The following is a 17694-nucleotide window of genomic DNA, read 5'->3' as shown; positions in this document are numbered from 1 at the left end:
GTAGTTCCATATCCTTATTTATGGATCTAACTGGAGATGGTGGAGCCACCCTTTTCTTGAGTGATATTGCCATCATTTGAACTATTTTGCTTGGTAGATTTTGGAATCCACTGTTGCCTCATCTGCTTTCGAATTTTATCAACTTTAGTTTTCTTTTCATCTTTGACTCTTCCTATGTTCATGCAATTTTTAGCTATATGATTGAGTTCAATGCATGTAAAACACCTTATAGTAGTGTCCTTCTTCCTTAGGTGATGTCTTGCACAGTCTTTTCCAATGTGTCCATATTCTCCACAATAATGATATTTGCACCAAATATTGTAGTCCCATCCAAATATTGCTTTAACAAGTTGTTCAGCCAGATTGAATGATTTGGATATGCATTGGAATGCCTTGTGACCATGCTTCTTGCATTTGTGACAATTTCCTTCAAATTTTGGTTTCTCCTTGCATTCATTAGCTTTATGACCATGTTGACTACATTTATAGCATTTACCATTGAATTTAGATTTTCCATTACTCCAACATTTGTTTGATGTATGACCTAACTTACCATAGTGATTGCAAGTAGGTCTTTGATTCTTTTGGGCACCTTCTTTGGAGGTTTCACCTTCTTCCTTATAACCAAGTCCAGCTTTACCTTTTTGTCTATGAAGATTCTGCTCACTTTGTTGATTTAATTGAGTCATGTCTACTTTAGATTTCATCATTCTCTCATTGATTAAGTCATTTTCCAAAATTTCATTGATTTGTCTTTCAGATCTCAAGTTGCTTTGTAAGATTTCATTGATTTGTCTTTCAGTGATCAGATCATTCCTCAGGCTTTCATTTTTAGATCTCAAATTCATAATTTCTTCATTTGCATTAGATAGTTGATCAACAAGATTTTCATGCTAAAGGGATTGATTATTTCTTTCTTCTAAGTCTTTAGTTTCCTTGTTTCTTTGTTCCAAAACTCCACATAGCCTGATTGATTGAATTTCTTGTTCTCTTTTAAGCTTTCTTACCTCTTCCTATAGAGAGCCATTCTTTGCTAGGAGTTCCTTGATAGCCTCATTTGCTTCATTTGAGCTACTTGATGGTAAAAGGTCTTCAATATTTTCTTCAACATACCGATGGTCATTCATTTGTCTTGCAAGTTCCTTCCTTCTCTTCAAGGATTGAGAAAGATGCTCCTTTGCTTCTTTGAGTTGAGCCATGGCCATTTCCAGATCTAGCTTTTCATTTTCAATAGATTTTTCAAGTTTGAATATCTCCATTATCCTTGATCTTTGCTCAAGCTGTCAAACTTTATCCTGAGAACCACAAAGCTCTAATACTGATTGTTAGAAATATTCAAGATATGATATGTTACTGAGAGGGGAGGGGTGAATCAGTAATGACAAAACTTTTAGAACAATTCAACACTTTAACCATATATACTATTCTCAATTCATTCATTTAATCTACTGCATATATGAGAGAACAAACATTTATAACACATGTACACAATGATTTGGTGACCCAAAAACCTTCCAAATAGAAAGTAAAATTTGGGTGGGGATGATACCCACAAAACTTCATTACTGCAGTATGAAGTTGGCCTGTTAAGGCTTACATTGACCACTTGTAGTGATCTGCCCTATTAGGAGCACAAAGGACTGCTAGGTCCACCTTGTTAGAGGATTTACAAACATACACTGAAGTATGCACTTTGTTAGGAGATTTATAGAAAGACTGTTAAGTATACCTTGTTAAAGGATTTACAAAATTGATTCACCTATTTACACTTCAAAACATTACATTCCTCTCTTAGTATTCTCATCCATTCATTGTAAATGATATAATACATTACATATATATCATTCCAATAATTACAATTGCAAGGTTGGCTAAAACACAAGTGAACAAAACATTACTGAGTCGGCCAAACAATAGAAAACTCATGTTCATTGAACTGACTCAGTGACCTTCTGATAAGAGCTATCAGATTTCCACAATCCATCAATGCTGAGATTTGCTATCTGGATTTGATTGTGTGACCAATTTTTTACATCAACGTTTCGGATCACACTCTGTGATCCATCATCAGGATGCATACAAAAGAAGAGAAGGATAAAAGAGAAAGTTAGCAAACCAGACTTCAAATAAGAGGTAGGGGGTTGGGGGGAGAGGAGGAAGAAAGCACACAAAACGAGGACAACTACCAAATAAAGGAAACCCAAAAGACAACCAAGCCAACCTGAAGAGGAAAAAGAGTTGCAACACCCAAAGAGAAAATCCTGGTGAGCAGCCTAAAGACCCCAAAAGATAAGAAAGGAGAATATAACACTAAAAAATTAAAAAGAATAGAAAATACTTGAAAAAATTAAAAGAGGTTCTAACGAAGAAAAAGAAGAAAAAATTAATTAAGAGACTGGAAGAACCAAAAGCATAATAAAGAAAACTACTAAAATAATTAAGAAAAATGATAAAATAGAAAGGAAAGAGAAAAGACGCCTAAAATAATTTTTAAAAAAGGAGGGAGAATTAAAAAAGAAGAAGAAAAATCGAAGATACACAATAATTAATGAACTAATAAAATAAAAAGAAGAAGATTGAAACATAGTTAAAAATAAGGAATAAAACACATAAATTTTTGGTTCGAATAAGCAAAAGAGAGGAAAATAGATTAAAATATAAAATTTTTTAAAATAAATAACTAAATAAATAATAAAAAATAACTTAGTTAATAATAAAATTAAAATTGGAAAGAAAGAAAAGAAGAAAAAAAACAAAATGAAAAGAAGAACAAAGGTAAGATAAAAAAAAGAACCATGAAAGAGACAATATAAGAAAACGAAAGGGGAAAGGATTATAAAAGGTTGGGGGGCAGGTGGGGGGAGTTGGTGAAATAGAAAAAGGCCACAAAGGACCAAGAAGTAAAGGAAAGAAAACATCAAAAAGATAAATAAGATAAACGAATCAAAACAATTAAATAACTTAAGATAATAAGTATAAAATAAGAGGAAAGAAAACACTAAGCTAAAGGAAGGAAGTTCAAAAAAGAAATATAAAAAGAGAAAGAAAAAATCTGCAGAAGAACATGAGAAAACACAACAAGAAGAAAGCCAACAAATACCAACAAATGTATAGGAACACATGCTAGCCCATGCCTGCAAATGAAGCACCAGGGGGGTAACACAAAAAAATAAAATTAAAAATAAAAAATAAAATAAACAAGAGCAAACCGACTCACAACAAGGAAACTAAGAAAGAAGGCCCCCAAAGCCCTAGTACTAGCACGGAGGAGAAAGAAGAGAGAAACATGAAGGCCGGCACAAGAAAAACCAAAGAGCCTAAGAGGAATAAGAGAAGGAGAGAAGACAAGAAGGAGGGAGGAAGGGACAGGGAGCACCAAGGGGGAGAGAAACCTAAAAAACCAAAAAGGGGGGGGGAGAGGGGGGCCCAAGGCAGAACAGGGGATACAAGGAACACTCAGGACAAGGTGGGGCTAGAATACTGAAGGGACGACAACAAGGGACACCAAGCATGGTTTAGGTGCCACCCATCATCACGGTTGAGGTTAGACGAGTTGAAATATATCTCAACCACCTCTTTGAACTTCCTTTTGAAGAAGTTATGCTCCTTGGAAACAATGAGAGCATCCTCCAAACAAATATGATGTTTAGTAGAGGATGAGTGCTCGGCAAGGGCGGACTTGAGAACCCGCTCATGTCTAATATCCGCTGCATGTTCTTTGAGTCGGGTGGCAAAAGAATGTCCTATTTCACCTATGTAAGGGATGCCACACAAGAAAAGAACCTTATAGACTCCTAAATCCATGAAGGAATTCCTAGAGTCCTTGAGCGGGGGAAGGCAACGGTTGAGAGTGGAGAGGGGCTTGAAGGACACCCGGATACCCTTTTTGACTAAAATTTTAGAGATCTTATGAGAAATACCTTTGACAAAGGGGAGGGTGAAGAAGGGGGTAGGATCAAGAGGGGGAGGTGAGGCGGCAGGAGGGGAACAAACAAGGGACCTAGCTCGGTGGAAGGCTCTAGAGATTTGTTTGTTGGAATAACCATTCCACAGGAACACTTGGCGAAGGTGAGAGAGCTCAAGAGGTTAGTGATCAACATCAAAAATCCGATGGGCTCTCAACGTTAGGGTTTTGAGAATGCCCTCTTTTTGGCTCAGATGATGGTGGGAGGAGGCATGAAGATAACGGTCTGTATGGGTAGCTTTGCGAAAGACACGACGACCAAAGGAGCCATCTGGTTTCTTGATGATGAGGACATCAAGAAAGGAGAGACGATCATCAGACTCGACTTCTTTGGTAAATGATATGCAAGTAACTAAATTATTAAGATGGTGGTGAAATTCCTCCAAACTGTCAAGACCATGGGGCCAACAGACATTGGTGTCATCTACATAACGCTTCCACCACTTGGGTTTGAGGGGGGCAGAGCGCAGGGCAACATCCTCAAAATGCTCCATATAAAGATTGGTGATAACTGGAGACAGGGGTGAGCCCATGGCCACTCCATCAACTTGCTCATAAATGACACCCTGGAAGGAAAAGAAAGTAAAGCGCAAGCAAAGCTCAACCAAATAGGCAACCTCAATGTTGAATTTGCGCTTAACTAACTCCATAGAATCAGGAATGGGGACCTTGGTGAATAGGGACACCACGTCAAAGCTAACCAAAATTTCACCTCTATCATGTTTTGCCTCCTTGATGAATCGGACAAAGTGGTTGGAGTCTTTGACGAAGGAGTCAGAATTATGACCAAGGGGGGATAGGAGCTTGGCAAGGAAGGAGGCTAAATTGTAGGTAGGGGAATCAATGGTGTCCACAATGGGTCTAAGAGGGATGCCACTTTTGTGGATTTTAGGGACCCCATAAATACGAGGAGTGACCTCTTTGGTGGGCATCGAACGTTTTTTAATAATAGCCTCAAAGGAAGAGCTAGAAATCGTTGCTTTAACCTTTTTAAGGATGCTAACACAAGGGTTACGAGGAGCAACCTTGTAGCTATTAGTATCTGAGAGAAGGTTGAGCATCTTGGAAATGTAGTCTGCCTTGTCAAGAATCACAGTGGCATTGCCCTTGTCAGCTTTAACAATAATAAGGTCATTGTTGCTCACCATATTTTTGAAGGCTAAGAGTTTAGCCTTAGGAATGTTGCGCTTGGGAGGAATAGCATGACGGAGAGCAATGGCATAATCTTGTCTAACTTCCTCAGCAATGATAACAGGAAGAGATTGAATCACATTCTCAATGCTAATGAGGAAGTCCACATGAGGAATCGAACGAGGAGACAAAGAAAAGTTGAGACCCTGTTTGAGAAATTTGAAAGAAAGGGGGTCAAGAGAGGCATGAGATAAGTTGACCACCAATTTAGAATCCCAACTCATCACCGAAGAGGGAGAAGGAGCGAGAGAGGGCGGAGGAGGAGAGGCCAAAAGACACAAGGAGGACGGAGGAGGAGAAGGACCAAGGGGAGACCTAACAACGGATGGCTCGCTAAGCAAGCGAAGAGTAGTGGCAGTATGGTCAAACCCTAATGTGGGCTGACTGTTGACCAAGGGAGGGGAAGGAGGATGGGGCACCAAGTCCAACATCATCCACTGCATTACTCAACATCGTCATACACTTGGTAGAAGTGAAGGCTTAGTCCAAACTAATCACTTGACGTAGTTCTGAACTCAGTAACCATTGGAGACTTGGTAGATATAGTATCACTCAGTAAAAATTGAATCCTTTGTTTACCATGTTTTTACTCGGTAAAAACTACACTTTCATTACTTGGTAAACATTGCGCTTCCATCACTCAGTAAACATTGCACTTTCATTACTCAATAAACACTGCACTTCCATCACTCGATAAACACTGCACTTTCATTACTCAATAAATACTATGCTTCCATCACTTAGTAAACACTGTGAAGTTTGGTGAACATTGGAATCCTCAGAGTAAATTGTGAAGCTTGGTATGAACTACTTAAGTGATGAACCTATAAGGTAACCATTGAAAGCTCGGTATACACTATAGATGCTTAGTGTAAACTATGAAGCTTGATGAGTGTAGGAAATTGAGTGCTAAGCTCGGTAGCTATACTGATCTGGATAAGTGTTGTCACTAATGGCAATAATAACTTAATGCCAATACTAGAACCCCTACTCCACATCTTAGAAATCTTTATATAGAGAAGGATTGCAACAAGCTTCAGAGTGAAGGGTACATGTAAAAATATTACTGAAAGACCGAATGGAGAGATATTTCTAGAATACTACATTAAAAGCATTCTCTATATTCAGACAAAACTAGGAAAGTAGTTGAAAAATTAGCATGTGACACCTATTTTAGGAGTCTTCCATTTAATTATACTTGTCCTCTACTACATTTAGCCTATAGATCTTCAATTGCTTCTTGCCAGTAGAGCCTTAACATCTCCAATTGATTCCAAAACATTTATTTCCTTTTTGAGGTCGTTAAGTGCATCTGATTTCATCTAAGTTTCCTTCTTCCATGCTTCACCTAAAAATCAAATCTTTATGATTGATGTGTAGATTGAGCAATCAATGTTCATCCCTCAGCTTTGTTTCCTCCTGCTTTAGCTCTGCAATATGAGCCTTAAACCCAGTATTTTTTGCCACCTTAATGTAACATCAACATAATTCAATTTTGCATGCTCTATGCTTTTCTTGAAATTTCATTGGTTGAGGGCTTTTTGTCATTCTCTATCTTAGAAAAGAAAAAAAAATGATTTTATGTTGAACTTAGGATTTACGATCTTACGATCACTTTTCTCTTGTATCATCGTGGGTTCCCTTTCAAGAATTTATTCTTATATGTTGTTTAGTTTATTGTAACATAAGGATACCCAATACTAACCATACAATCCTTCACTAGCCTCATTGTGACTTTGCAATCAAAAAAATTTAACCGCAGATGACACCTTGTAAAGTTATGCCATCCCTTAATTTCAATTGTTTTGAATACTTGTCACAACCTTGCAGCTTAAAATTTATCTACTTTGTTCACCTTCACACCTTCACACCATCACAACCTTATCTCCTCATTAACCATGTTGACCTATGAGGCTATGAAGACCTATTTCAATTGTTGATTGCTCTGTCATAGTTGTTTACTGCTTCCATTTGCTAACTACTATGAAACAAGGATAAACATTTCCTTTGACTATTAGATGCTCCTCACAATTCCACAACAAAATTTTTTTCTCTTTGCTTAACCGTGTGACACTGCAATGACTGTTAACTTGACTACATTCTCATTTATTTCTACTTCACAACTTGAAAAATTTTCAATACTTTCTAGCCTGTGACATTGTGATAATTGTTTAAAAGTAATTGTTTCTTTTCAATTGCAACCTCACAACTTAAAAATCCAACTCAACACTTAACCCGACGAGGTTCTGACCAAAGAATTTTATTGCATCACCACCTTAACCCCAAGTTACTCTTAACTCCTTGCAAGGTAGAGACATCCTATAAATTGACCGATGTTGTCCACTTTTGCACCTTTGTGACCTAAACTTTGAAGTTTATCTAATTTCTTTCAATGTAGTGACATTGATTTAAACTTAACTTCTTTTATTGACAAGACAACTACTTCAAAAACTGATTATTAACCTACCTCTTAACCCTATGAAGATGTGATGAAGGATTTTCACTACTTTACCACTTTGATCTCAAGCTAACCTTAAATGCATGTGAGGCCACAACTGATTAGATCTTAACTATCTTAATTCCTTTTTGGATAATCACAACTTAACTTTTACTTCAATTTAAAACCCTTGTGATGGCACGATGACCATTTCTTTTGAGTTTCCAAATGCTCAATTTATTTCACAAATTGGGGCTGACAAGACACGTTTCCAATGCTCATATTCTTGCTTTGGCTATTCTTCACGCAACTTTGAAAAGAAAGAAAGTGACAACCATCAATCTAACAAGATCTTATGGTAGAGATTCCATTTTGAGGTCTCACTGTACTTTTTTTCTTTTGATGCTCGATAAACTCCTAAAATGTTGATGCGTGGCCACTACTACGTCACCACCACTGGGTTTCCTTTAACCACTTGCAAAGATGTGATGACCATTTTTTTGACTTCTTTTAATATACATGACTTGTCAACTTAAAATCTATTAAGTCATGAACCCATTATGATCATATGATTTCCATTGAATCGCTCCTTTGCACTCTTAACTTGTCAATTAGCCCTAATAGTTGCAAAGTCACATTGACCTGTTGATGACTGTTTCAAATCCTTGCATATTTCAAAATAGCTAGCAATTAAAAAGAAGTGATGTTGCATCTCAAATACTTTCAAAACATTACAACTTAAAATATTTAAGAGGGATGAAATGTAAAATGATAGGATATCAAAAGACTTAGGGATATTGGTGTGTCAATTATGAGCAATTTCAACAAAACATGAGACAACACTATTGCCCTAGGGTTTTTATGATGAAAGGCACATTTTCTTCCTGATTTTCCCATGGTATTTAAAAAAAATTCTAGATAAAAGTCAAGCCAATACCTTCCTTAGAATAGTTCATAGTAGTTCTACTGATTTGCATAGTGTAGTAAAAATTGATAACATGGGTATCACCCCTAGTTTTCCTCTTAGATACTCATAAGCATCCTTAGGTAAATATTTTGTGAATATGTTAGCTATTCTTTGGTATTCACATATTCCATCTTCACTTCTTTGTCTTGAACCAACTCTCTCAAGTAATGATACTTGATTGCAATGTGCTTTATCTTTGTATGCATCGCAGGGTTCTTAGATATGTTTATAGCACTTGTGTTATCACAATAAAATATTACAAGTTTAATAATTTCCTCCTTCATTCCTTTGAGTAGATGTTTGATCCATAAATTATTTGTACAATTCACTATAGTAGAAACATATTCAACTTCAATAGTAGATTGTGATATACAATTTTTTTCATACTAGTCCAACTAACTAGTCTCTTTCCCAAGAAAAATGCTCACCACTTGTACTCTTTTTGTCACCAACACTTCCAGCCCAATCAACATCTATATAGGTTCTTAATTAAAACTTATCACTTTTCTTGTAGTACAGACTAAAGTCCTATGTTCCTTTCAGATATCTAATAATTTGTTTGATTTCTATCAAATGATTCTCCCTAGGATTTGTAAAAAATCTTGCAACAATCCCAATAGCTAATGCAATGTCAGGTCTTCTATGAACCACATATTGCAATTTTCCAATCATAGACCTATACAAATTTTGGTTTACTTCAACAGAATCATTAGTCTTTGATAGTTTATGTCTTGTGACCTTAAGTGTGCTAACTGGTTTTGAATCCTCCATACCAAAAGTTTTCAATAGTTCCTTCACATACTTGGACTGGGAGATGTAAATACCATACTTCATTTGATACACTTGCAAGCCAAAAAAATAATTTAATTTCTCCAAACATGGACATCTCAATTTCTTGCATCATCTCATAAATAAATGTTTTACACAATCCATTTTTTCCTCCAAATATGATATCATCATAAAAAATTTCAGCTAGTAAAATACCTTAACCACCTTTAGTCTTCAAGTACAAATTATTTTTGTCCTCAGTTCTCTCAAAACCAATCTTCATAAGATAATTACAAAGTCTCGCATACCATGCTCTAGGTGCTTGCTTCAAACCATATAAATCTTTGTGTAGTCTACATAGAATGTTCTTGTTGTTTGCATCAACAGATCCTTCAGGTTGTTTAATGTAAACCTCTCTTCTAGTATACCATTCAGAAATGGAGATTTAACATCCATTTGATAAACTTTGAAACCTTTGTATGTAGAGTAAGCAAGCAGAGTTCTTACTCCTTCCAATCTTGCAATAGGGGATAATGTTTCTCCATAGTTAATTCATTCTTCTTGAGCATGCCCCTTGCAAACCAATCTTATTTTATTTCTTATGACTTCACCATTCTCATCAAGTTTATTTCTGTATACCCACTTGGTTACAATAACATTCATGTTCTCTAGTCTAGGTACAAGTGACCAAGTTATGTTCTTCTCAATTTGCTCAATGTCTTCTCTCATGGCTTGACTCTAGTCATCATTTTCTAATGTATCCTTCACTAATTTAGGCTCATGCATTCTTAGAAAACATGTATCACTTCTCAACTTGTTCCTTGTCATAGGTCTAGCCTCTTTATCTCCAATAATTTGTGTACTAGGGTGATGTTCTCTAACATACTTTGACAATCTTAGTTCTACTCTATTTTCTTGAATAGATATTTCAACTTGAAAATTATTGTGTGCTTCTCTATCAGGTAATTCAACATTTCTTTCATGTACACTAATCTCATTATCACAATGTACCTTAGCTTCTGATTGCAACTTGGCACATGAATGTAACTCAACACCTAAATGTAGCTTGACTTTAATTATATGCAACTCAGCAGTCACTGACTCTTCTTGTTGTATATTTTCAACTTGATTCACAACTTCATCATCTCTCATGCCATAGAAATACACAAAAGAATTGTAGTCTTTAGGTTCTTTTGTAGATTCAACGTCATGTACCTCTGTATATTCATCAAAATTCACATTTTCACTTTCCACAGCTTTTTTACTATTAGTATTTAAACACTTGTAAGCTTTGATTCTTGTGGAATAGCCTACAAATATACTTTGTTTACTTTTAGCATAAAATTTTCCTTTCCTATTGTCCTTAAGAATGTAGCACTTGCTTCCAAATACCTTCAAATATTTTACATTAGGTATCCATACCAAAGTTCAAAAGGTGTGGATTTTTTTACCTTTCTTGACTTTACTTTGTTCAGGGTAAAGAAAGTTGTACTAACAACTTCTCTCCAGTATTGCAAAGCAATATTCTTCTCCATCATGATTGTTCTAGTGGAGTCCATCACATATCTATTCCTCCTTTTATCCATCCCATTCTATAATGGATTTCTAGGTGCATAAGTTTGTCTTTGATTCTGCTAATATTATAGGACATCTTAAACTCATTTAATGTGAATTATTCACCTCTGTAAGATCTTAGACATTTCAAGCTCTTGCTAGTTTCCTTTTCAACTCTAGCAAAGTACCATTTAAAATTTTGAAATGCATCAAAAATTTTCTTCCAAAAGATAATTGTATTCATCCTAGAATAATCATCAAAAAATAGGATCGCGTACTTGTCACCTTTGTATCTTTGCATATTATTCGATCCACATAAATCAGTATGAACTAATTCAATAATTTCTTTTGAAGAGAAAATCTTACTTTTGAAACTAGATTTAGCCATCTTGCCTAAGTGACATTGTTTACAAATTACAATATCTAATTTCTTCAGTTTTGGAAAACATCTGACCATCTTTATCTTACTGATATTGACCAAATTATTAAAATTTACATGACATAGTCTTTTGTGCCATAGCCACACATGATCAAATTGCACAACTAGAAAAGTAGCAACATTCATGTCAAGGTAGAACAAACTACCTCTAGTTTGATCACCATTGCCAATTAGTTCTCCATTAGCATAATAGATCTTAGCCTTTTTGTTTCCAAATTCAACTTTACATCCAACACTATTCAATTGTGAAATAATTAATAGATTATAGTGAAGTCCTTCTACATAATAAGCATTGTCATATATGATCTTATCTGTCAATTTTATTGATCCTTTTCCTTTGATCAGACATGGTGCATCATTTCCAAATCTAACACTATTTCCATCATAATGCACAAGAGAATTAAACTTACTTTTTTCTCCAGTCATGTGATTAGAATAACCACTATCAATAATCCATTTGTCACTCTTGTTTACAAGGACACTAGTGCAATTGCCTCATCTTCATCAGAATCATCCTTCATTGCAATATAGAAAATTGCATCCTCATGATCATCAGATTCTTCTTTGGATTCCTCTTCACTAATGTAGCAGACCTTATTTCCTTTATGTTTATAATATTTATTGTTCTCATCTCTTTTTCCTTTGAATTTTTCTCTGCTTCTATTGTTCTTCTTCTTAGGACATCTTGTAGCAATATGACCAACTTCATTATAGTTGAAACATATAGTAGGTAGCTTACCTTTGTATTTTCCTTAGCCTCTGTGAAATTTCCTAGCCATCAATGCTTTAAGTTCATCAACATCATCTTCATCTGTATCATTGTCACTGGAAACATGTTTGATCAATCTAAAATTATCAAAATTAGAGAGTTCAAAGGTAGTGAGTCTACCCATCAATCTTTCAAGGCTCAGATCATTACCATGTGTGCATCTTAGCTCTTGTATGGTAGAAAATCTAATATTATAGATAAGCATCAATGTTCTCAATAATTTTCTAATTCATTCTCATCTTCAATCTTAGCAATTTATCCTCTAATAGTATTTACAACTTATTTTACTCTAACATAGTATTGAACAATATTTTCACCTTCTTGCATTCTCATATCATCAAACTTAACTCTAAGACTTTCAGATTTGGCACTCAGCACATTTTTGTCTCCTCCATACATCTTTCCTATGGCATCCCCCATATTCTTAGAAGAATCACATCCCTTCATGACATAAAACTTAATATAGCTTAGGGTAGATGCAACCTCCAACATCGCCTAATTATGCTCTTTCTTCTTTTTTAAATCGTCAGCAGTAGGGGCTCTAGTAGGGTCAACATGCTCAATGGAAATGGTAGTTTTTGCATAGCCTCCCAAGTCCTCCTAGATGTAGCTTCATAAAAATTTTCCATGCAAGAAATTTCTCTTTGTTAAGCTTGGGTACCTCTCTTCTAGGCATTTTGATCTTTAGCTTATAGTAGCTTGAAACTATTCCTCACAAAAAACCAAAACTCTAATACCAATTGTAGGAATACTTTAGAATAATTGACAGGGGGTGAATCAATTATTCAAAGTCCAAATTTCCCAATAAAACTTTTCATCACTTAACATAACTCATACATATATATCCTTATCATGTATCTTGCATCTAAAAATTGCATAACTTAGTAGGTCACTGTCCTAGGTTAGAATCACTTTGCAGAAATGTAAACATTAAACACTAGAAAATCATTTTCACATTTTGATAGAGGGATTTTACATTGAATCCCAATTTGGAAAAAACCACCAGTAACATGCTACTTATTCTCACTCTTCTAAAGTGATACCCTATGAAAGGTCAACCTTTTTAAATGTTAAAATACACACTGTTAGATGTGACTTGGTTAAAGGATTTCAATCACCTTGTTAGGAGTGAGCCTTGTCAGAGGACTTTAGAACATTCCATTAGACTATCACCCAACTAAAGGATTTACAAATGACTATTAGGTCAATCTTAATCCAAAGGATTTATCCTAAACTAATATAATGATTAGAAAGTAACAGTAGGACTTGATATGATAACAAAATCACAACTCACTTGCAGATTATAAATCTTTATTCTAGTCTTCCATTCTACTTGGTTTCATTCACTTTAGCTCTAATAGCTTGTTCACTTTTCAAGAATTCATCCTCTTAAGCCTTCTTTCTTTATATGCCAATTATAGACTCTCTTATTTGGCCACCATATGAAGCAACACCCTAGACTCCTTATCTTCCTTGGGTTCTCTCACATGCCAAATTTTTCTTCAAGCCTTGTATCCCCTTATAGTAGAATTTAGGTCTTTTATTGCTCAATAACAATCATCCATTTTAGAGTTAGGTTAGATTCATTGAATTTTCCCTCTTTTCGATTTTTGTTCCCTCTAGAAACTTGTTCTACAATACTCTTTGAATTTCCCTCAAAATAGTTTATCTTGAATTTTGTGCCTCCAATTGATCAAGCTTATCTTCCACACACTTCACACAATCCAAGAAATCAACTTTGTCAGCTCAGATTCTAGAAAAATGACAATTAAACTCAAATTTTTATCACTTGGCAATAACTAGTCTCTGATGCTCAACATGTACTATGTTGCTCAACATCCATTAAAGTTCACTCAGCTCATACTGTCTCTTTACTGTCACTTGGCACACACTAGATGTTCACTTTTCTCAACAATAACTGATTTTCTTCTTAGCTTGTCCACTAACTTCACTCAGCACCAACCGATCACTCGATCAAGCTTACCGAACTGAATTTATATTGCTTGTTCTTTAAGACTTAGCTTGTGTATCCATCAACTTCAGCTTTAAGTAGATAAATAGTACAACATATCATCCATGTCTTACTTGGTCTTAGTACTCCTTTTATATAGAAAATAACTCACCCTTTCCTCTAGGTGCTCTTGTTATCTCATTTGATTAAATCATCTTAATCAATCAAACAAATGATAGCATTTAGACCAAATAAGCAATTGTCTCACCAACAAGTAGCATGTTTGACATCATTGAAAATATAATGATTATTCCAAATTCCATAAAAACAATCTTGTTTTCAACATATATTTACAAAGTCAACTAGAGGTTACTTAAAAATTTGAATTGGCACAAAATACTACAAGTAATGATCATATCGAGCATCCAACGAGATTCTAACAAATTGAGGAAAATATTTGAAAAGATTTATTAAGAGTGCATTGATTATTGTATGATTTCAAGGAATAAAAGGACAATGAAAATGAATAAGGGAAAAGTATGGAATGAGGACTATTCCATATCATCAATTCTATTAGTGGTACACTCTAAATAGTTTCTAAACCCTAATTAGGTCAAACATTGAAGAGGTAAAATATAAATATAAAAGGACCTATAAGGAAACATCAAAAGTTGTTTTTGAGATGACAATGAGGGGTATTGTTGTTTTTGTTGAGAATTTTCTATGATAGAAGAGTAAATTATCAAGCAGATTACTATCAAAGATTCAAGCAGTACTGAGATGAATTGAGGATCGATCATAGAAGCTGATAAATAGTTGCATAGAAGAGAGATCTTATTGGAAAAGTAAGTTGCACTGTATAGATAATTTTTCTACTATTTTCTAAGCATTGTAGAAAAATAAGTCCTTTCATAAGGTAGACCTAACATTCTTATTTAAAATCTTTTAATTGAGTACACACTTAGCATAATATTGTAAAATCCTTGAAGAAGGTAGATCCTAGCAGATTTGATTGTATACTCTTAAGAAAGTAAGTCATTAGAAGTGATAAAAATATTGTAGCCCTAACAAGGAACCCTCTTATTGTAGTAGTGATGGATTTGTGGGTATCATTCCATTACAAATTTTCCTCTTAAGTTCCTTAAATACTAACATTCTAGCTTAGTCCTAATAAAAATCCTCTAAGAAAAGAGTCATAGAAAATAATACTACACTAGCTAGATTTTCATTTCAAACATTGGCTAACAACAATAGAGTCAAAACACCATGTTCCAAATATGGACAAATCTTGTACTGAACTACAACAATTTGACCCTAAATGAAATCTCCCACAAACCTCAAGTGTGCATATGACCAGAGACCTTTACATTTTAGCTCTCTAGAGATCTCACACTAAAACAAATCTAACAATATGAGTTGTCAATAAATTTTACAAATTACAAAGTAATGGGTTAAAGATCCTCCAAGAAGATTTCTTTTCTTGAATTTGTACTTCAAAACCTCTTGCAACTAGATCAACCTATAAGAAAAAACTTCATTTTCTAAAATAGAGAATATGTCTTCTATTTTTTCTTTGAAGTATTTATCATCCAACTCCCTATCCATTCTATGAAGCTCCATTTCTTCCTAAATATAATAACAAAAAATATAATTAAAATAAATTAACAAATATAAATTATCAGACAGAAGAGACACGAGATGGACTCTAATAACTTGAATTGCTAAAATAAGTAAGAAATTAAGTAAATAATTAGTAAATTAATTATCTATTAACAATAAAGAAGATTTTTAAAAATAAAATGCAAATATTAAAATTTTACTTTAGAATACTAAAATAACTAGAAGCAACAACATTTTCTATTTTCAATTAACTAAAAATTATAATATAGGAAGCTGAAATTTTATTTTAAATTGAATAAGTTATAACATATCTATCTATCTCTATGTGTGTGTGTGTGTGTGTGTGTGTGTGTGTGTGTGTGTGTGTGTATACATATACATACATATATATACATATATGTGTATATGTATGTATATTTCTATGTGTGTATATATGTATATACATATCTACATACATATATACATATATATGTTTATGTATATATGTATATGTATATATGTATTTGTATATATATGTATGTAGATATGTATATACATCTATACATACACATACACACACACACGCATATATATATATATATATATATATATATATGTATGTATATATATATGTATGTATGTATGTATGTATGTATGTATGTATGTATGTATGTATGTATGTATGTATGTATGTAGATACATACGCGGGCGCGCACGTGTGTGTCTTTTGAATACTTGAAATATTATGATTGTTTGACTAAGATTTAATAAGGAAACAAAAAGATTAAATGATCGCAATAAAAGTTTCTATTTACTTTTATTTAATTTGAATTTAGTTAGAAATAAGATTCACTTAAAATAAGGGTTTAGATTAAATAAAAATAAATATTCAATAATAGTTAGATTAGATTAAGATTATGGTTCAAATAGAAAGAAAAAATAAAGATATGTTTAATTAAGAATAAAATTATAATTTAATATAATATTTTAGTTAAAATTCATATAAGCATTAATTTGAGTTGTATTAAACAATTACAATAAAGTAAAATGGACATTTCTAAAATATCTAGTCAAATATTACACATAAAAATAATAAATAATAAATAATAATAAAAGAAAAATTACTAAACTTATTAAATGTCCTAATTTAATGTTTAGGCAAAGGTCAAGCTATGAGAAAATTTACAAGAAATTGACAAGGAAAAAATCATGCAGCACCATCATAATCTAATCCAACTCACACTATCAACTTCTTGAACATTGAAATTATTTATAGCATAATAAGCCAGCATTAATAGTGACACAGAGAGTGATGTCATGTAAATATTTGCTAAATTATATTGACAAGTAGTAAAATCCAATTGCCACATACTCTACCACACACATTTCTCCTCCACAAAGTGTCAATTAAAGTTATAATTGATACACAATATAGAAAAAGAGAATGTGAAATGTTGATATTTTTCTATTAAATATAAGATGATAAAAAAAAATAGCACCAAAGAGTTTATAGAGTATCAACAAGGAGGCCTAGCCTCCATCCAACAATAGAGTATCAAATGTAAAATAACATCAAAACATGAGGAACAACCAACTAATGTAAAACATCAAAATGAACATCCATCCAAGCAGTCTAGCTACGCAGACCCTCTATCCAAACAATGTTTTTGCACTCTTGAATTTGAGTTAACATGAACAACTCTTCTTTTTTGGCATTAACATTCTTCCTGATCTCCCTATTCAATCTTTTACATGCCTAATCTAAAGCATGTAGATCATCCAATGTTCTTCTCCATTGATATACATGTTTCAACTCATAGTAGAAGAAGGTAACATGACCATCCTTAGGAATCTCTTCAACTTGTCTTTCTCAATCAACATAGTGGCTTGAACCTAGAAGAAAATTTTTAAATGCATTAGTTTCTAAAAAAACTCAGTAAGAACCCTTGGCTTACCTTGGTACCTCTCCTCATTCCTATATTTCTAGATTTGCCAAAGGATGTTAGAGGACAACATATTCCAAAAAAAATTTGAATCCTTATGAAGACTAGAGAT

The 17694-nt window shown here is 33.7% G+C and overlaps 1 protein-coding gene across 1 annotated transcript; it reads right to left on the bottom strand.

The window, feature by feature from the left end:
• Positions 1-4086: 4086 nt before the first annotated feature.
• On the bottom strand, positions 4087-5598 carry LOC149546083 (uncharacterized). The gene has a single exon (XM_089793886.1). It carries the CDS (start codon positions 5596-5598, stop codon positions 4087-4089), a length of 1512 nt encoding a protein of 503 aa, XP_089650012.1.
• Between the last annotated feature and the right edge of the window lie 12096 nt (positions 5599-17694).

This window comes from Cupressus sempervirens, chromosome 7, assembly GCF_028749045.1.
Source record: "Cupressus sempervirens isolate cs-2001-9-10 chromosome 7, ASM2874904v1, whole genome shotgun sequence".
In the NCBI taxonomy this organism is placed as follows: domain Eukaryota; kingdom Viridiplantae; phylum Streptophyta; class Pinopsida; order Cupressales; family Cupressaceae; genus Cupressus; species Cupressus sempervirens.
This window is presented reverse-complemented; position numbering and strand designations above follow the sequence as displayed.

Bases quoted from the DNA above. Each gene is read 5' to 3' on its own strand.
- LOC149546083 (XM_089793886.1), bottom strand. From the start codon at position 5,598: ATGCAGTGGATGATGTTGGACTTGGTGCCCCATCCTCCTTCCCCTCCC.